This window comes from Urocampus carinirostris, chromosome 20 (genome assembly GCF_059441175.1).
Source record: "Urocampus carinirostris isolate Australia breed hairy pipefish chromosome 20, RoL_Ucar_1.0, whole genome shotgun sequence".
NCBI classification, from domain to species: domain Eukaryota; kingdom Metazoa; phylum Chordata; class Actinopteri; order Syngnathiformes; family Syngnathidae; genus Urocampus; species Urocampus carinirostris.
The window spans coordinates 4240140-4262267 of NC_142368.1; the positions used below are offsets into that span (position 1 = coordinate 4240140).

Sequence of the window (22128 nt, forward strand, 5' to 3'; positions counted from 1 at the left end):
GCTCGGGGGTCCTGTCTATCATACAACAGTATTTAATACCTCTCATTTATTCTAATCACATCAGCAACTCATGCCAAAATGTTGATGCAATGTAACTCCTGAGTCACTCCACCCGTTGAGCAATTAAAGGGAGATGAATGGAATAGAACTGATTTTTGTAAAAAAAAAAAAAAAACACACACACAAAAAAGATTGAACTGGCCCCCAAGTTTGATGCTTTTGTGTAAGGGAATAAATTAAAAGTCACCAAGATATTCATATGTTGCAAGTTCTGATTCAGATTCTTTTTATGTATGCGTTTCTGTTATGTCAAAAAATAGGAAGAAGCCAGGATCTTTGATGACTGATTTTAAACTCAGTTCTTTTAAAAAAAAAGTCTGTTTCAATTGCCATTACTTTGATTAAAAGGTAGTCAAGACATTATTGTATTTTTTCTTGCTGTATACCTTTCACTTATTACTTGCACAGGACCAAAGGCTAAATAGTTAACTATTAGTTTTGAATGTAGTGTTTTTCCCAGTAGTAGTTGGCAAGCATGTATTTACGCTTAAGTTTTGATCATATTTTCTTTCTTTGTCCTGTGTGCAAATTCAATCCACTTAAAAACATACAGAAGAGAGGAGACAGCTCATTACATGTATATCGTTTTACCTTGAACACAAAACGTGCAGCAACACATATACAGAAGAGGTACAATATTACACTAATCTGTTTTTTTTTTTATACAATGCATTTTTTTTACTTCAGATCACTGAGTCACTAATAGTAAGTATGTAAAACTTATGTGTTTCAAATTATAATACTGCCAACCTGTTGGCCAGGTAATATACCACTAAAATAGCTTCATTTGAATTATTCAACATTGAAAAACTCAAAGGCATTCAATTGGGTCAGGCCTTAAAAAGGTGCGAAGGGTGTGGAGGAAATACCGTATTTATTTGTGTATAACGCACGCCCCCAATTTCTGATTAAGAATCGGTATTGCTTCCTAATGAGGGCAGTCTGCGTTTCAGGATTTATCTTTGGGAAAACGTGTTTCAAAGCAAAATTATAATCAGTTTTTCAAACGTATTTGATTCACTTTGACATCAACAAGACAAGCTAGCAATAAACAAATATCAGTTCATTACGTCCACATATTACACTTTTAAGCCATATTTTTCTCTTTTGATCTAATCATGGTGGTCTTTGCCCTCGAGAAATCGACTCACCGATGACAAGGAACTTGGCCTGACAGTGTTGACGTCTGATTAGCCCCAGCTTGGCCAGAACCCGTCAAGATGACACTTGCTTTTAAGTGATCTTTTCCAAAATCTGTCTGCGCGAGCATAATAGTTTTCAAGCGGCGCGAGGCGAGTTCAAGGTCTGCAAAATGCAGTTTTTTTTGCGGGGAGAAAAAAGACGGAGAGGCCATGCTGGCTTGATTAAGTCCAGGCCTGGGCTTACTTTCCACACGTGGCTCCTACATTAGCATCAGCAAGATTTTGGGGTGTTTTTTTTCTCAAAGCGTCACTTTGGCATCACTGTGAGTAGTGAGTACCTTTCCACTGTATTTTTTATCCCACTGATTAAGGAATGTGTGTGTGAACACATGTTGTGTGTTTTAATTTATAATATCCCTAAGTGGGTCACAGTTTGGTCTGGAAGAAATGGACTTCGTAGTGTAAATCTTCAATAATAACAGCAAAGCTTTTGACAAAGAAAGGAAAAGACAGCAGGAAATGTATTTAAATCCTCAGAGTTGACAACAGATGTTTTACTTGAAGCTCCAGTTTTTTTTCATAAAAATATAGCCTGCAAAATTCTAGACTGAAAAAAAAAAAAAAAAAAAAAAAAACGCTTAGAAATCTTTGTGTTTTTTATATTATTATCCATGTATTTTTTAAATCACTTTTTATTTTTGGTAAGATAAAAAAATGTTTAACACTATAATAATGAAAACATTTTTTTATAATTTAAATAGATTCCAAAACATTTTACTCCCATATTTTGAATTGCTTTTTCTGTTAGAAAAAGACAAATACTACATTAGGATATACATTTTGTTACAAGAACAAGAAAATTTAATCAAGTAAATCTCATGTTACTATTTTTAATTATATTTATATTGTTTTAACTGTTTTGTAGAAAAAAAAAATCTCTGAGTGAATAGGCTGTTTCCAGAGTGCTGTATCGAGGCACCTCAGTGGAAAAAAAAAAGTGTGGCAGAAAAAGCTGCACAACCAGAAGAGGTGACCTGATCCTGAGGAAAATTGGGGAAAACGGCCGATTCCAGATCTTAAGAAGCAAGTAGAAGCATCCAGAGCCACAGTGCACAGGCATATGCAGGAAATGGGCTACAGGGTCTGCATTCCCCAGGTCAAGCAACTTTTGAACCAGAAACAGCGGCAGAAACTGCTGACCTGGGCGCAAGAGAAGCAACACTGGACTGTTGCTCAGTGGAGCAAAGTACTTTTTTGGATGAAAACAAATTTTGCAAGTCCTTTGGAAATCAAGGTGTCAGTGTCCGGAGGGAGACTGAGGAGGAGGAAATGCTAAAATGCCCGATGTCGTGTCAAGTACCCACAGTCAATGATGGTCTGGGCGCCATGTCAGCTGCTAGTGTTGGTGCACTGGGTTTATCAGGGGCAGGGTCAATGCAGCTTGCCATCAAGAGATTTTGGAGCATTTCATGCCTATATCTGCTAAAAAGCTTTGTGGAGGTGAAGAGCTTTTTTCTCAGCACGACCTGGCACCTGCTCACAGTGCCAAAACCGCTGGTAAATGGTTTACTGACCATGGTGTTACAGTGCTCGATTGGTGTGAAGAAGAAGTTGAGAAACACCAGACGCAGGACTGTGGATGAGCTTAAGGTCGCTATTGAAGCGTCCTGGGCCTCCATTACACCTTAGCAGTGCCACAGGCTGATTACCTCGATGCCACACCACATTGAAGTAGTCATTTCTGCAAAAGGCTTGAGTGCGTAACTGAACATAATTATTCCGAAGTTGATTTTGTTTGAAAATAAAAACACTTTTTTTATTGGTGAGATGAAATATATATATTATTTGGAATAGGAATTTTTATGTTTTACCTTTCTATTTTGCCAAAATCATCAATATCAAAACAATAAAAGGCTTGAACTATCCATCTATCCAGGGTCTGCACTGCTTATCCTCAGTAGGGTTCGCGGGGTGTTGGAGCCCCTCCCAGCTATCTCAGGGCAGTGGGCAAGGGACACCCTGAACTGGTTGCCAGCCAGTCGCAGGGCACACAGAGACAGACAACTCACTCGCTCATTCACACCTAGGGACGATTTGCACCGGTCGATTAACCTGAAATGCATGTTTTTGGGATGTGGGAGGAAACTGGAGTGCACGGAGGAAACCCACGCAGGCACGGGGAGAACTTGCAAACTCCACACAGGGAAGTTGCAGCAGCTGGACTTGAACACAGAACCTCTGCACCGTGGGGCTGTGCGCTAACCACCCATCCGCTGTGCCGCAGGCTTTAACGAATTTAGTTGTAATATTTCTAAAATATATGAAAGTCTAATGTTAATCTGTACATTACAGAATATAATGAACTTTATCACAATATGCTAATTCTTTGAGAAGGACCTGTATATAGAAACAAATGTTTGTCTCTTAACAGGTACTTTTTTTCAAAATATTTTGACTTGTTTTTTAAATTATTGCTTGAATCACTCTGACCTTTTTTTAAGTGTCGACTTGTAATAAAAAACTTTTGAAAATTTCCCAGGGCATTAATCACTCCTTGACACGATGTGTACTCCCCCAAAAAATCTTGTCAATGGCTTATGAAAAAAAGATGGTGTGATGGACTGCACAAATGATTTTTTGGGGCGCTGATCATCATTAACAGCTCAAGTAGACCAAGTCAAATTAAATGTGCAACTGGCACGGGATCAGCAGGGATAAATAAGTACTGAACACAGCTTTTACGACATTTTTATGATTATTTTTCTTTCATTAGTTTTCCAACTATGTAGTGGGCTTTAAAGTGCACGAGAAGACATCTGGAGCCTTTTAACAATGTTTCGATTTAGCCCTGCCAGCTTTGACCCAAAGCACGAGTCTAAAATATGATGAAACAAAAGCCCACAGAACAATAAAAAGGATCTGGAAATTATCAATTGCGCGAATTTTTAAACTCGTGTCTCACTGATGTCATGCTAATAAAAAGGGTCTTTTTAGTAAATTTCCCTTTGAGCTTGCATATAATCTTAAGAGTGCTAAACAAGTGGTTTCGTTTTTGATTATTTGAAGTTTAGCGATTTTTATTTGTAACTTAAGTGAAAAAGTAAGCAGAAAGTGAAGTATGAATTTTACAAAAACATTCAGTAGGTATGAAAGGTAGAGGAATGAGACATTCTATCAAGTTAGAACCTCTCTGGTGAATAAGAAGCAAATTTGGAAACACTTATGCAGGTCGTTACTTTTGTATTTTTTCTTCTAAAAAATTAAAAATCTGTGAAAAAGTGAGACTGACACAAAAAATGTCAATCTACTTCTGACCTTTCAATGGTGTGCAATACAAAAGCAAAACTGTAAAAACCCTGACACTGTCCGAAGTTAGAATCTAGACCTCACTGGGGTGTTGAAATGTAACCTGACAGGATATGCTGCCTGCTTTTCGTAACTTGGTAGGGCTAAATCTAACAGCCAGCTACGGAAAAAATCCCATAGCAACGGCCTTGATGAGGAAAGTCGTTTTGTGGGACGGTCATGTCACAAAGAGACTTCAAATATATTTTATGGCCTGGTAAACTTGACCTTATCTCCTATATGGATTGTTTTCAAGCGATATGCTGCTTCTGTGCAAGTCCTTAATTGTCAACTTGAATTAAAGCACCTGAGTGTTTAGACGAATGTTGGTTGCTATTTTTCAGTCGTATAACTTACAGACATAACGCTGCCATCCAAACTGGCTATGACAGAATGGAAAGAGAGAGAAAGCCACATGGATCATCAATTTTGAACTATGTCGCGAAGAGAGTGTGAAATTAGTTGAGGCGAGAACCCTTTGATGCATTGGGTCTGTTCTGGAGAACTGAATGGAAAATATCCTGGCAGGATGTGTATTGATTTAAAGAGAAATACAGTGGTGCCTTACCTTTCTAACCTCTCTGACCTACACCAACTATATCCGGATAAGAGCAGCGACGAGGATGTTGAAAGTGATGAAAAGGCTTTACTTTTAAAACCAGTGATGGCTGGTTTGAAAAGTTTAAGCAGGGACCTAATATCCAGAAAAACACAAGTAATATTCTACTTATACGGTGCTCGTGTCTGGAAGAGTTAACCAGATGCAAACACAAGGCCAGAGTGAGAAATGATCAGAGAACTGACAGAATTGTCAACAAAGTACCTTAAAGTAAAAAGAAGTTATTGTAATTATTCCGCAGTACGACCAAGAGCTGTCTGAGATTCCAGGACCATTACTGGGTGAACAAAATCATGGACTCGAGGAGGTCATGAGACTACACATGGAGAGGTGGCAAGTTAAGACTAAAAGGCTGTCAATAAATACATCACCGATTACACCAAACACATTAAGGTTAAATAGTCTGTTCCTCAGCAATTGTTTGATTGCAATAAGATCGGTGTTTATGTTTAAAATAAAATGATGGCATAGATAAACAGGAGGAAACTAAGATGCCATCACACGGCATTCCAAAGGTATATAAATTGTAAAAAAAGTTATTTTATTTTGGTGTTATCATTTTTAGTAAATGTAAATATTACATACATCGACCAGTTCAGGGCTAAATTGCATTTTTTCTATTGAGGAAAAAAAGTACACTTTTCATATTGGCGGAACGAATTATCGAGTTTACCATTGTTTCTTACGTGAAAAATACATTAAGACCTCGGACAAATCAGTCTTTGACCTCCAAACTAGTATGGATTAAGTTTGAAAGCTGAGCCACCACTGTAATTCCATAGCTATGTGAATGAAATGACCTCTAATTTACCTCCTTTTTTCACTGTGACAAAACTCTTTTTGTTGTGACGCACTCATCTTTTCCGCGACAACCATGCTTCAAGAGCCTTTCCATGTGGACATATGTTTAGACAGACAATGAAACATAGCAGACGGCAATAATGAAAAAGATCTTGCGCGGTTCTTGCACCATTTAGTCTCGGGAGCATGAGCTCACTCTCTTTCTGTCAACTGGAAGTCGAAAGAAAGCAAAATGTCGTGTTAGGGTGATCAAGGTCAAAAACATATTGCCTGATTGTCATCAAAGTGTTTGTTCCAAACAGTGCATCTGCAATAAATGATCATTCACAAGCTCTCTGATCATCACTTGTATTGTACTTTTAAGTGTGTCAGCTCACGCATACTCGCCGCGATTGCGCCACTGTTGGCAAAAGCACAGATGAAGATTCTTTGACCATTAGATAATCTCTGTGAGGGGCCAAAATGAAGCTATGAGTCACTTGGACGCCAACTCAAATAAGATTAAAAAAAAAACATTTGTAGGAAAAATTTGGTGCAATTGAAGTACATTTTACTTATCTTATTTTTTATCAAATGTGTGTTGCATTAGGGCACAAAATAATTTCTTTCATGAAAAAATATCGGCCCACTGATTAAATTCAAGATGAATGTTAATTCCAGATCTACTTGGTTGGATGAGAAAAATAGCTCAAATAGAACTCTTATGATAACATTATAATTACATGATTCAATTGTTTGTTTGTTTGTACATGATTCAAATTGAATCTTTTCTTCCGGCGCCGTCACGAATGGCAGCCACTCCAGCAGCTCCCGTGTTATTTTCGATTGTTCTCGATTGTTCTCAGCTCAGGGATGCTGCTGGAAATGTAAATTTCCCTTCGGGGATGAACAAAGTATCTATCTATCTATCTATCTATCTATCTATCTATCTATCTATCTATCTAATTAGTTTTAAGCCAATCTATTAAATCTAAAAGATGTAAATTTACCCCATCTTAACCTCAGCAACCCCCAAATTCAGCAGCATTTTATTACACTGCTGTCTGGACGACATCCTTAAAGGTTGCATAACCGTGAAGACCTTGCCATCCGTGGTTACACCCTACCGTTTTAAACTACTTCCTTTCTTTTTGTCAGGCTAATCAAGGGGGATTTTGCATCCCCTTTATAAAAACAATCAGAACCTGGCACTTGTACTTTATAAATCTTATGTGGAAAAAAAAATCTGCACCTCAGCCTCTCATTTGAAAGACACTTTTATGGCTAAAAAAAGTTTGTGTTCATCAATTTTTAACGGGATTTTTGCAGTTTGGAGCATGATAAAAATAGTAAAACAAAAATGTTTTATAAATTAAGATAACTTATAAAGTGTTCTAAAAAATGTTTTTTTGTTAATTTCAATAAAAACACTGCAAAATAAAACAAATTAATATTTTCATTTTTTTTGGTGCAAGGATCAATTATATATAGTTCAAGGCCTAACGTCCTTACTGGTGGATATTGTTGGATTTATTTAACGTACGCTTTTAAAAACCCTTAAAACATTCTACTGCCATCTAGTGTCCGAGTTTACCTTCAATTTTCTATTGCTAGTTGGTTGAGTGGTTGATTGGTTGGATCCCTTAACCTGGTGGTGACTATCCCCCTCCAGGCCAAAATATATTTCCACCCGGTCTCAGACCAAGACCTGACGTCTGCTTAATACTGTGAAAACACATTATTCTCCTTTTTTTTCGTCTTCCCATACTCTCAAAATTCCTTTGTGCTTGTTACCCCCACCACTAGATGGGAGCAAAACATTTAATAAGTGAAGTGGGTTATTTATTTTTGCAATTATTTATATGACCAAAATAACTTAATAAAAAATGGCATTTTAAGGCAGCACTGTACAATTTAAATCTCAGATAAATTATGAAAAACAAATAATATTTTAGTTGTAAAAAATGTGTTCAATGCTGTCTTGCAAGATGTCAGTTTGCTCCTAGTTTGAGGAAGTTGCATGCAGGAATTACTACAAGATAGGAACTAACATAGAATAAGTGACCAAAAACTTGGGCACTTAAGCACACGCAGTCAAGATGCTTGGAAGCTTCACAAGAGGCTTCATGGGCTTTATGAGGCTGCTACTGCTTCTTCTCATCACAGGTAGGGCTACTAAAAAAAACAAAAAAAGTTTTCTACTGATCTTGCACACACGTCTGTCTTGCAGGCACCAACGCCGACAGTGAAACGGCCAGTTTGGCACTTGCCTATCCGTGTACCAGTATGGTTTGCTTCTACGTTTGGAGATTTCCCCTGACAACGGAGCTCGTCGATGTTGCAATAACCAGCAACGGGGAGATCCTGAATGCAGCACTGGTCAGCGAGGGGGATCCAAGATGCACAGAAAGGCTTCGACGTTTGACTGACAACAACGTTGGACGTCATTATTGCAGAACGACGGACTTTGCCTTCAGATTGCAAAACGGTCAGTTGAGACGCACAGCAGGTGCATTAAAAGTAGACAAATACATACCATTCATGAGAATAAAGTCAGAATAGTAGTTTGGGGTGTATTTTCATAGGTTTGGATTGGAAAAAAACATTCTGGATTTTATGAGAAATCTTTAAGTTATAAATCATCAAATTATGATACGATATATATATATATATATATATATATATATATATATATATTTGGCTGAAATGTCATTATTTTAATTGAATAAAAGGCAAAAGATATATATTTTAAACACAACTCTTTCAACAAAAGTAGTTAGTCTGTTTACATATTAAGTAAAAATAGTGTTTTTTTATTTTTTTGCAAAAGGAAAAACAACAATGTTCAATAAGCAGGGAATCTGAGATCAAAAATGTATTCACTCTGAGAACTTTAATTTCTAATACTTCCATCACTTTGAATGTATCAAATCTCATTCAACAAAAGATGAAAACTGATAAATGTTGGCACTACACAAAGGAGGACTTACTTGATTCTATTTTTTTTTCCTTTACTATCCTCAACTAATTGAATGGACAGATTCATTTAAAACTTGCATTATTTCCATCCATCCTTTTTCTGCACCACTTATCCTCAGTAGGGTCGAGGGGTGCTGGAGCCCACCCCAGCAAACTTCGGGTAGTGGGCAGGGGACTCCCTCAACTGGTTGCCAGCCAGTCGCAGGACACATAGAGAAGGACAATTCACTCGCTCCTTCACACCTAAGGATAATTTGGACCGGCCAATCAACCTAACATGCATGTTTTTTGGAATGTGGGAGGAAAACGGAGTGCCCAGAGGAAACCCCCACAGGCACAGGGAGGCTGCGGGAGCTGGAATTGAACCCTGGACCTTCGCACCGTGGGGCTGCGTGCTAACCACCCAGCGAGTTGAAGCATAAAATAACTGTTATACCAACATATTAGACCAGAGTTGAATTAATGATAACTAGGAAGTAAGGACCGCGCAACAACTAGTTTTAAGAAAGTTTTACTGGTCAATGACTAATTTATTAGAATAAGAGTCCGGTCATTAGGATTTGCGACAAAACAATGAAGTCACATTTTTCAGGGTTAGCACACCTTTTTCTTGTCCAAATTCTAGCACTTTTAAAAGGGACAGTGTGTAATCTTTAGTGCCTCCTAGAGGTACAAACCAAACTTTCAATCCGCAAAAAAAAAAAAACATTTGTTTTAATATCAGGCAAAATTACATGCCAATGTGAATTTCGATTCAAAATCATAGGTCAAGAAATGTTTATAATTTTACATCGTGGAATCCCTACCCAGAAGTCGCCGCCATGGTTGTCTGGCATCTTTCTGCTACGCCGTCCTCTTTATTTGCAATAGACAATACAGTGCCATCTTGTAGTCAAATTATACACTGGGGTTTCTAAGACTTTCAAAGACAAATTTTAATTTCTGCCAGGATCATTAAAAGAATAAATCCATCCATCTATTATCTGTACCGCTTATCCTAAGTAGGGTCGCGCAGGGTGCTGGAGCCCATCCCAACTATCTTCGGGCAGTGGGCAGAGGAGACCCTGAACTGGTTGCCAGCCAGTCACAGGGCACACGGGGACAGACAATTCGCTCGCTCATTCACACCTAGGAACAATTTGGACCGGCTAATTAACCTGACATGCATGTTTTTGGAATGTGGGAGGAAACCGGAGTGCCCGGAGGAAACCCACGCAAGCACGGGGAGAACAGGCAAACTCCACACAGGAGGTTTGATCTCACGACCTCAGAACTGTGCCGCAAACGCGCTAACCACTGCGCCGCCGTGCTGCTAAAAGAATAAATGTTGGTGTGAATTATGTATTTTGTACAGCCAGTATTATATCTGCGATTTATATATGTGAATTTGAATCTTGCGTGTTAGTTTCTCAAGACATGATTTTTGGATCTTTAGTAAATTGCGAATATATTTGTTTTTGAGACAAATCTCTCCTCATATAATTGTCCATTAAAAATGAGAGTAATATGTATCTTATATTTTTAGTTGCAAAAAGTTCTACCCATGACAACTTAAAACTGGGAAACGCTACCTTTTTTTTTCAGTGCCCTAAATAAATGTCCATAATTAACACGTAATCATTCCACCAACCCTCATATTACAGTTCCCTGTTTAGGTGTAGCATGCATCTGTCCTCTTGGGTGCGACCCATAGGGAGCGATGACGCTTCATAGGACAAATCCGTACAAAGGGAAGTAATGCAATGGCAAGGCGAAGCCAACAGAGAGCAGTGTCAGCATCATTTTTAAGCAGGCTTGTTGAAACGTGTCAACTATGTCAAGCATTTACAAGCACTTTTCAATCCCTGAAAATACAACATTAAAATTCAAGCATTTTCAAGGATTTTAAGCACCCGTACGAACCCAGATTCTCTTGTTTTAATTAAAATGTTTGTGAATGGTTTATTGAGAAGTCTAAAGTAGCAAAAAAAATTTGAATTTTCTTTTATTTTGTGCCTTCTCTTAGAAGTTCCCACTTTCAAAGTGGCGCCGGACTCAGAAGTGTCATTCCAGTGCACTCTGCTATCTTACTTGACGCAGAACCATTGCTACAAAAGGCGACTGCCTAAAGTAAGCTTGACATGGGTGGATGGGGAAGGGCAAGAGGTCAGCTACAACTCAAACTACCACCTAGTGCGAAACTCCAGGTGTGATGTCACCTTGACCGTCACCTTGCGAGCTCCTGGCAGCGAGGCGTTCAGGTGCCGGGCTGACGTGGGACAGCAAAGGTTTTGGTCTGAGCAGGTGCGAATACAAGTACCAGGTATGGATCACCACCTAAAAAAATGTACGCAATATTGTAATAAATGAATATATAATATTGTCTTTTTGCCCGTTTAGTAGCCAAAGGGAAGGGAAGAAGAAATATCGATGTAGATGAAGACGAATCTCAGGGTACGGAAGGGATTCTTATAAATGTATGCCACTGAAGTGACATTAATGCCATGTTTCTAGGCAACAGAAGACGACAAGTGGGCGTGGTGGTGGGCGTTTTGGCATGTGCCACATTAACCGCTTTGGCTGCCATGTATGTTTTTGTCCGGCGACGAAAGACAGAGAGTAAGTCACGATTCAACTTTGTTGTCAATGTTTAATATTTGATACTTTTTTCAATATTTTTTTTCCAAGATATTTATTCAAATATATCTTTAAATAATTTATGTAAATATTTTATATTGAACTAAAATGGATTATTTGTGCATTTTTGGTGTAAATGTATTACAATATTTTTGAAATGTATTTCCCAAAAATTATTTTATAGTTGTTGAAAATAATATAATACCCTATTTTAATTTACATTCTAAAAATGTATATATTGAAGTACAAATCAGCAGTATTTTGATGGTATATAATTTTTTTACGCTATTTTTTTACTTCAAATTTCTTGGTCTTGATTTTTCAAAGAAAACATCCGTTTTTAATTTGATTAGTATTTCATTTAAGAATATTAGGTAGATTAGAAGTCTCAAGAAACATACAGATGTGGAGCAATATCAAAATAAAAACAAGACAAAAATGAACATTTTTTGCGCATATTATGAAATAGGACTTTTCATTAAATTGGCATTAATGACATTGTATTGAAATATAGTATGCAACAAGATTAGACAAGGTACTCCACGGTAACCATGTTAAAAAGAGTTTGAAGAGAAAAAGAGACATGGAGCCAAGAGGAGGTCTGTTGACTTAACATTGTGAGTGTAAACTGTAGTTGAAACGTTCCCGTATATTTTTCGGACCAAACATACAACTCCATGTGTTTGCACACATTCATATTGGAAAGCCACAAAAAAATATATATATATATATGAGCCAAATGTACTCATCAAAAGAGCCATTTCTGGCTCGCTTGCCTTATGTCCCTAACCCGTGGCACAGCCATTTCATAATCCTTCCTTCCTTCAATCAATATTTGCTTGGCAACTAAGGCCTGTAGTGCCCATAAAACTCATTGACCTGGGACTGAGGCTGGATTTTAACTTTTCGACAATTACTTTGACATGCACAATATCCCAAGGAACATCCAGAGGGCCCCGGGAATAATTAGTTTAATCAACAAAAGGAGCATCTTTAGAGTTTTCATTTTTTAAAACACATTCATATATTTTCTTTTTAATCTGTTTGGATACTCTTGGACAATTTTGGTAGTGATTTTTTGTTACAAAATACTGAAAAATGCTAAACTGTTAGCATACTCATTCAATTTTACAAATGATCCTTTCAGATGTTCCTGCAGCGGCCTCCTTCCCGTCGGCCAATCACAACCATGTAAGGGGGAAAAAAATAAATAATAAGCCCACCATTATTGATATATCGTGCGTTGACCCAGTTATTTGTCCCCCACAGGTGGCGGACGATGTGGTTTACGCGGATGTGGTCCTGCCCGCTTGTGCTGGGAGCTCATTTGTCTCTAACAGACAAGATACGGAATATGCCTGCATTCGCTACTAGTCCTTAGCGTACATTCTTTTGGATGTAGGATATATCTCATGACTAAATGTCTTTTTTCGATTTGTTGATATAGTATTTTGTATTATGTACAGTATTTGAATTGTCTACCTCAACAGACCACTTCCTCTTTTTTGTAAAAAAAAAAACTTTAAGATTTCCCGTTTTCTCACTGGAGAGAAGTGAACGTTTTGTTCTTGTTTTAGTTTTCCTTCCAAATGATTTTCTTGTAAAATAAAGTTGACAACTTGTGATTTATTTCCTTCATATGAGACACCTTTTTCACGGCCAAGTATAAGCGCTTTTTAAGGACTTTCAAAGCCACATTTCTAAGTTTACCAGTACTGTTAAAAAAGAAATCCGGTGTGAATCATTATTTTGTCAAAATTATATCTGTGATTCACGTATGCGATTTTTCATCTTGTGTGTTCATTTCTCAATCTCAAGACATATAATGTTCAGATATTGAATAAATTGTGATTATGTGTGTGGATCTGAACAATACGTGTGTAAAAATTGTTGAGAAAAATCTCTCCCCATATAGTTGTTGGGTAATATGTTGTCTACATTTTGCGTTGCAAGTTATTCCCATCACAATTTACCACTGGGAAATGCAACCCTGGCCCATAATAAATGTCCATGATCATACATAAGCTTTGCACTAATACACATTTTATATTGCTCCGTTTAGGTATGCCCCTGTCCTCTTAGGCGCGACCCACAGGGGGCGAGGACGCGTCATAGGACAAGGCCATACAAACTAATGCCAGCTGACGTTAATCACAAGGGAAGAAATGCAACGGTGAAGCCACCAGTGGGGGCTTGTCAGCATCATTTTTAAATAGACTACTTTTATTTTTCTTCATTACTTTCATAAATTCAGATTGCTACGAAACAGGACAACAATTTTAAGCATTTACAAGAACTTCACCGAAAATTCAAGCACTTTTCAAACCTTGAAAAAATAACAGTCAAATTCAAGCATTTTAAAGGATGTCAAGCACCCATACTAACCCTGGATACAGTTTGACTTTATTGGCATTTATTTGTCTTTCTTTGACTCAAACTATGGGTTGAATTTACACATGGTCACGTCTGAACAGCAACAGGCGCATACACAGTCAGACACAGTCTCAGCAGGCGCGAGAGACTGCCGGAGCCGGTCTAAGCGTTGCAAAATTTGCATATTAAATGCTTTTTAGTCAGTCTCTTGTGTTGTTCACAGTGCATCTCCACACTTAAGAGAGGTGTGTATGCGTGCGTGTGTGCGCTTGCATGAGTGCAAGTGAGCAGGGCCTAGGTGAGTTGGAGCGTTTGAACAGAGAAGACAAAAAGGTAATGTTATTCGTGACTGTTCTCAAACTAATAGAACAAACAGAAAATATAACTTACTTATATTTGTTTGATTTGATATCTACGGTCTTAATTTGTTTAAAATATTCACTCGTGTAAAACCCACACCTGTAACTTGATCCCAAAAAAAAAAAAGAGTATAAAACCTTTTCTTAGCTCAAACCAAGCATTGTGAGTGACAAACGTTGGATATCTGCAGCCATGACTAAAACCATTTGCTGACACTGAAAACTTTTGATGTATTTATTGAATGTCCTTCAAAATCCGATTCATCAACAGATACACTAAATGTTTTTTTCCCTTGTCGTGCCTTTTTTGTGTTTATTTAGATCTTTAACGACTTCTTTTGGTATATCCAGTTTCCATCATTCGTCTCTGGTGCAGTAAATACAAATAGTGTGATAATGAGATATAATCTTATGCCTTTTTGTATGTCTTTCACTAGCTGTCTGATGGTTAGGACTCAGTGCTCTTACCACTGCGATCTAGGTTCAAGTCCCGTTGCATCAAATATTTTGCAACTGTGATTGATATTTTTTGTTTGATTAATTATTGCACAAATAACAAATAATTCACAACTGTAAAACATTGAGTTCTTTTTTAGGCTAAAAAATGATCATAATACACTAATAAAGTCATTGATTTCATATGGACTAAAACGTTCTGCTACTCAGAATTCTTTTTAAGAATGTCTTTTCTGAAGACTACATTTTTCTAATGTTTTTGGGGAACTTATTTTCAAACCTTTTTTTAGCATGGATTCGTTTGTTAATGAAATCAAACTTTTTTTTCTTTGTTGATTTTCCCTTTTTCAAACTTTCCTTAACAGTTTTTTCACTCTTTAAACATTTTCAAAGTACTTTGTGAACCACATTACAAAAAATAATTTTTGTTTATACAATAAATTGGACAACTTTTCTTCTTTCATTTTTTTACAGGAAGAAGCTTCTTTTTAAATATTCTGTTTTTTTATGGAATATATATACATATATATGGGGCAGCACGGCGGAGCAGTGGTTAGCGCGTGTGCGGCACAGTTCTAAGGTCTTGGGAACCTCCTGTGTGGGTTCAAATCCAGCTAGTGGACTTCCTGTGCGGAGTTTGTATGTTAAGTCAAGTCAAGTCATTTTTATTTGTACAGCCCTAAATCACGAAGAGTCTCAAAGGGCTTCACAGAACACTTTTTTGCTCTTGGGATCACCAGAAGACCGGCACTCTCAGATCGTAGGCTTCGGACCAGGACATAGGGGGAAATCAGATCTGAAAGATACGGGGGAGCAAGTCCATGTATGATTTTGTATAATACTAAGAGAACCTTGAAATCACATCTAAGGCTAACTGGGAGCCAATGCAGGTAAGCCAAAATCGGTGTTGTGTGATCGTACTTTTTTGTCCTAGTTAAAAGCCTCGCTGCGACATTTTGTACCAGCTGAAGAGACTTGATTCTAGACTTCGGGAGACCAGAGAGTAGTGCATTACAGTAATCGAGACAGGGGGTAACAAACGCATGAATTATAATTTCCGCATCCGACTGAGACAGTATTGAACGGATTTTAGCAATGTTACGAAGATGGAAGAAAGCGGTTCTAGTAATTTTCTTTACATGCGTTTCAAAGGATAGATCAGGGTCAAATATGACACCTAAATTTTTAACTCTGTGTGATGTGACATTTGTCAATGTTCACAGCAGTTTTTGAGAATAAGTCACGGCATTTAGATGGACCAATGACTAACATTTCGGTCTTTTCAGAGTTAAGACGCAAGAAATTGAGTGACATCCACTCTTTTATCTCAATGAGGCAGGCCTCCAAATTTCCACAGTTTAGTGTGGGAGATTCCTCTAACGGAAGATATAGTTGAGTGTCGTCTGCGTAGCAGTGGAAGCTGATATTGTACTTGCGAATAATATCACCTAATGGAAGCATGTAAATGCTGAAAAGAAGGGGGCCAAGCACTGAACCCTGCGGAACACCACAGGTAACATTAAAGGGCTCAGATGTCATTTCGCCATATTTAACACAGTGCGTCCTATCTGAGAGGTAGGATCTGAACCACGAGAAGACGGTTCCTGAGAGACCAATCCATTTTTCCAACCGTTCTAGTAGGAAATTGTGGTGCACGTTAATATGTGTGGTATAATAATGTCTTTAGCAATTTCTTCCTGTATGCATTGAATCTTCTTAGTAAAGAAGACCATTGAGTCATGAGCAGAGTGCGTCGAATTATCTGCGATAGTCTGTTGCCTTGTAAGCAATGCTACAGTGTCAAAAAGGACTTTGGGATTGTTCTTTTGAGACGCAATCACCTTCGAAAGGTAGGCCAATTTTGCAGAGGCAAGGGCCGCTTTATAATTTAACAAGCTGTCACACCAGGTTTGATGGAAAACCTCCTCCAGGCACTCCGGTTTCCTACCACATTCCAAAGACATGCATTTCAGGTGGATTGGCCGGTCCAAATTGTCCCTAGGTGTGAATGCGCGAGTTGTCTGTCCCTGTGTGCCCTGCGATTGGCTGGCAACCAGTTCAGGGTGTCCCCTGCCCACTGCCCGATGATTGCTGGGATGGGCTACAGCACCCCTGCGACCCTACTGAGGATAAGCGGTGCAGCTAATGAGATGAGATGATATATATACATTATATACAGTGGGACCTCGCTACTTCGCGGTTCCACGTTCGCGGTTCAGAGCTTCGCGGGTCCAAAAAATAATAATAATTTAAAAAAAAAAAAAAACACACACACATATATCTATATATATATATATATATATATATATATATATATCTATATATATATATATATATCTATATATATATATCTATATATATATATATATATATATATATATATCTATATATATATATATATATATATATATAGATAGATATATGTGTGTGTGTTTATATAATTTTTTTTTTAAGCATTTTTGAAGGGGCGTCGCTACTTCGCGGATTTTCACTTTTCGTGGGTGGTTTTGGTCCCCATTAACCGCGATAACCGAGGGATTACTGTATACATGCTTTTAATAGAATTACTTTTCTGATTATTTAAATGTTAACGTTTTTTTATAATGTTTACGTAATTTTTTTGTAATATGCGTTCACCTATTATATAAAAAAGATGTATACTATAATCCCTCGCGGTTCACATTTTATTGTTTGGCTACTTGAATAAAGTTTTCTACTTTACGGATTTCCTCTATTTCGGGTTCTTTTGGGAACGTAAACCCCGGAATAACAAGGGATTACTGTATATACACCAGGAGAAACATACGGCATACATTTTCCATAAAATGTTGAAATGTTATATGTTTGACCATAACTGCACACCCTTTTGTTAGCAGTTGATTCCCACTTCGTAGGTTTGTAAGTCTGTCATTTCCGGCTACCTGGCTGGTGGTGAAATGAGGGAGAAAGACGTATCGAGAGGAGTCAGCAGACCACGCCTGGACCTGAGGCGTGTCAACATCTGCATCGACCAGCCGGCAGATGGGAAGCTGCGTCGTTAGTGTCATGGACTTTTTGGACAATTTTATAGGCTTGAGGCATCGTTGCGGTCAAGCACTTTCTGCCAAAATTTTTACATCTTACCTATGTTTTTCTTATTGATTTTCACTATTTTTTGTGTATTGTTACCCAATGCAAACTCTATTGCAGCCTGGTCATCGTGGAAGGGGGATTACCACTTGTGAGGTCTCAATGTTTCTTATTTTGATCACGTTGAGTTTTTCCTTGCACGCATATTGGTTTGAATTTAGAGTATGGTGTAATTGTAACCTGTGCGCCCCTTTGAGACATTTTGTGATTAAGGGCTACAAAACAAATGTGACTTGACCGGAATCTATTGAAATCCTGTAAACGCAATTAGAAAAATGCCTCCAATGAATTTCAATGTACTTTGTGACGGGGGTGGCTGAAAAATCCGGCAGTGAAGGAACACAGTGACGCTTTCTGGCGTACGAGTGATGTGCTTCTTGCGCTTCTCTCCTTGCACAACCCTTGCATCATTGTTTCAAAACTTTTCCTCATTGACTGTCCGACCACGGAAAACCTTGCAAGCTTTATTTACTCACCTGTACATTGTGTGTGCGTGTTAGATCACACGGTCCACTGATAAGGTCAAAGCCGCGAAGCAAGTCCTAGCCAGGCACCAGCTCGTCTGGCGGGTCGGCGGGGGCCAAATGCTGCAGTCCCCTGCCGTGCGTGTGACCGAGTTTTGGGGGGGGGGTTGTGCATGGAACAAAAGGACCTTGATGAGCCAAATCCTGCAAAAGACACAAGAGAGGCAGCGAGAGGGAAGAGGTGTTAAAAAAGCTGAGGCTCCACACCCAGTCTCAACGCTTTCCGCTTCAATCCGCAAAATCGACTTTTGTTGACAGACTGTGATACTGTCTAAATCTAGAAAAGGAGACATGAGGTTGCGTTAATGAGCAAAATAATTAACACAATCACAGAAAATGACACTATATGAAGTTCACTGTCAAGGTTACGTAAAGAAAAAAAAACATTTACACAGGTAAAAACAACTAATGTGTCAAATTGTTATCATTTTGCTGATACAGCATAAACTAACAAATAGCATTTGTGTTTAACACACTTGATAATTGAAAACAAATGGTATGAAAGCCAATACTCAAGTTACTGTAAATGTTCTTGATCCTGTAAATGATCACTGCAATTTGTGTCCGTAGGCAACTGCTATATATATATATATATATATATATATATATATATATATATATATATATATATATATACATACACACCATTTTCGTGTATAATTGTCCTCTGGTAGATATTTTGTACTAATTAGACCTTTTTATTAAAATAGGCAAGATATACTTAAATGAGCAAAATTATCTTACATCAACTGTAATCAGATAGTTTTGCTCATTTTAGGTTACATTTTATCTCAGTGGAATAAGTTAAACATACAGTAAAATAAGAAAAAAATGGGCAAAAAGGTCAGCTAATGAAACAAACATGTAAATTCTGCTGTGAGCTTCATTATACCGACCCTTAGAGCAAAGCAAGCTCAGAAGGAGCCACAAAAAATTAATATGATTAATTATGAAATTATTGAATACATCAGATTTATTTTCAGTAAAAATAATCAAATGTGACTTGATTATTTTTTTCATTCAAAAAATTTTGCATCTCATTTTCATTCTGGAGAGTGTTTTGATGGTCATCAAATCTGTTGAAATCACCGTACCAAATTACTGAAGTGAACACAAAAGACCAAATATATAATCTAAACCTATTTATTAGGGTCTGGACAGTTCATCCAGCAGTGAAATTATTTAGCAAATATTACCTCTTTTAAAATCGGCAAAGGTTTTTTAAATAGAAAAGTTTAATCAATTCAAATTTAATTATGCTTTTTTTTCTTTCTAAGGTAATATACGAAAATTCAATAAGCATTCAAAGGGGAAATTATCTGCCTCAGAAATTTGATTTTATGCGTATAATTACAGGGTGTTCCAGAATGTTTGACCCCATTTTGTAGGACAATAATTTTGACAATTTTAATTGGATTAACCTCAATTTTTCAGAGCTTCTGTAAAGAAAACAACAACATATATTTCCAGAATAAGAAATGTCGTTCGCTTCGCTAGAAAAGATATTATGTGTGTCAGAGTATGCTCAGACTCAAAACAAATTAGGACTTGGCATAAAAAGAAATTCAAAAAAAGGACTTCTTATGCATACCTAAATCGCTGGATAGCCATCCTCATCAGCAAAGAAAGTGGCCCTCCTGTGTAGTCCTCTGATGAACGTTTAAAAAAAAGCAAGTTTGGAAACCCACATTCCAAAAACAATAGTCAGGCAAGTTCTGAGAAAACAATTGCAATTTCAATTACGATTCAAACCCTACAAGCTGCAGCTTGTTCAGGCCTTGACGGAAGGTGAAAAGCGAAAACGTAAAAACGTATGTGTTGAAATGCTGGATAAATTCAAAGTAGACGATGATTTTCTAGTTTTTAGTAACAAAGCCAAACTACGTCGAGTTTGGCACAAGTTCAAAAACTGACTCGACATGAGCAATCATAGGCTGGGCTCACATGAAACATGTATGAAAATCTGCAGAAGAACTAACAAATATTTGTACTTACATAATGTAACCAATAAAACGTACGACCTTCAACATTAAGTTTATGTAGTTTAATTAAGATCTATCCAATAGTTTCCGAGATATGGGCATTTGCAAAGAGGTTTATACAATTTTTGATCATTTCGAGATGTGTATAACAATTTTTGTAGGGTAAATAGGAAAACAATATATATATTTAGACCGATCTCATCTTGCCCATTTTTGCTCTAACCCAGATCGTCTTGGTAACTGGTAGTCAATGTTCCCTCTAATTTTCTATGGGTCTGAGTGCTCAAACAAAGTCGGTGAGCAACGCTTGAAACAACAGTGAGCAACAGCAATCCCAAGTGTGGCAACTAATCGATTATCAAACATGTCCAAAACTTGACATCAAGTTACATTGTACTGAGTTTCCGGCAATGCAAAAAATGTTTTCACTTTTGAATGAATTGACTAATGTATTATTGCAAAGGTTGTAGGGCCTACAATTGTCATTTGTTTTTACAAATCTTTCACAAGATTTCCATTACTTTTTTTTTCCTGGTATCTTGTCGCATACTACTAACATTTTGGGGGGCTTATTTAGTCGGTTGCACGATACAGAACTGTATTTAATTACATTTTTTTAGTGGAAGTTCAATGTTGGCAACAAAATTGATTTGATATAATTGGAAATTATTTAAACGCGACACAAACTTTTTCTTCTTTTTCCTTGTTTTTTATCTACTTTTCTTTTAATTCTTTTAAAAAAAATCTTATTGTGTTTATTTTTTCCCAGCTGTTACTTTTTTCATGCTTTTTTGTTCTCTATTTCCTTTTATTTGTTTCTTTTTCTGGCTTTTTTCTGAATTTTTCCTGCTCTTTTTTTCTCTTTTTGTTTCTTTTTTTCTGAGCTCTTCACTACTTTTTCATTTTGGTATTTTTTTATTGCCCCCCCCCCCCTTCCTTTAAGTCATTTTGTGCATAATTTTAGATAATATTTGGTTGTGTAGGGATTAAAGAAGCAAAAACAACCTGAAGACCCGTTTGGGAACCGAAAGAGCCAGTTCTTTTTAGTGAGCAGAGCTGAAAAAGCCGATTCTCGAAAAACACTACTGACTTTACTCAACTTCGTTCTACTTCGACCTTGACTTACAAATACCGCATTTAGAACACAACGTCAGGGGAATCCTTTTATTTTTACCTTCATGCACTGTAACTTTGACTTAATCCGCTTCTTAAATAGCAATTTCAGGCCCTCATTTTTGTGAGCTGGTTAGATTTTCTTGTGGCGGAAAAGCTCTGGGCACACGCAGTTTAGAGGGAACATTGCTGGTAGTAGACAATAAAATCCTCATGGATTGCCAATAATCTCGTGGTACTCTAGTAAATGTTGTCCTCGATCAGGCATGTTTTTTAGTGTGTTCTCAAAAATGGCCGGCGAATCATGCGACAATGACGTCATCGCCTCCATTTTAACATGGCAAAACTGTTTATGGTGTTAATATGAGTATAGTTCCAATAGAACCATGTATAACATATAACATTTGGGATATTATTGCTGTTATTCTCTTGTAAGACATTGCGAGGGTTTTAATCATACCGTCGTAGAATTACGAAAGTTTAGGAGGTTGATGAAGTTAAGTTTAGAAACGAGGCTTATCTCAAGTCTTCTGTCATGCAGGAAACCCAAATAAAATCCCAATTGTCGTTTTAATTAACAATTATTTGCACTTCTTGTAATACTGTTAGAAATTGTTAGCCATGTTTTGCTATTTCAGCCCGAACAACGAA

At 37.3% G+C, this 22128-nt stretch overlaps 2 protein-coding genes across 11 annotated transcripts in view; one reads left to right on the forward strand and one right to left on the reverse strand.

Annotated features, from left to right (window-relative positions):
- LOC148346045 (otoferlin-like) overlaps positions 1 to 22128 on the reverse strand; it is a 113646-nt gene that overhangs the window by 91396 nt on the left and 122 nt on the right. For all 10 annotated transcript variants that reach the window (XM_088325276.1, XM_088325266.1, XM_088325267.1 and 7 more), the window contains exons 2-3: positions 19974 to 20031; positions 18335 to 18526 (exon numbers count right to left, since the gene is read on the reverse strand). The gene's annotated coding sequence lies outside the window, so the exon portion shown is untranslated. The remainder of the gene's footprint in view (positions 1 to 18334; positions 18527 to 19973; positions 20032 to 22128) is intronic.
- LOC148346047 (uncharacterized) lies at positions 8032 to 13031 on the forward strand. Its single transcript, XM_088325282.1, has 7 exons — positions 8032 to 8112; positions 8177 to 8434; positions 10931 to 11227; positions 11308 to 11358; positions 11419 to 11523; positions 12689 to 12732; positions 12811 to 13031. Exons 1-7 carry the CDS (start codon positions 8046 to 8048, stop codon positions 12913 to 12915), a joined length of 927 nt encoding a protein of 308 aa, XP_088181408.1. The 5' UTR covers positions 8032 to 8045; the 3' UTR covers positions 12916 to 13031.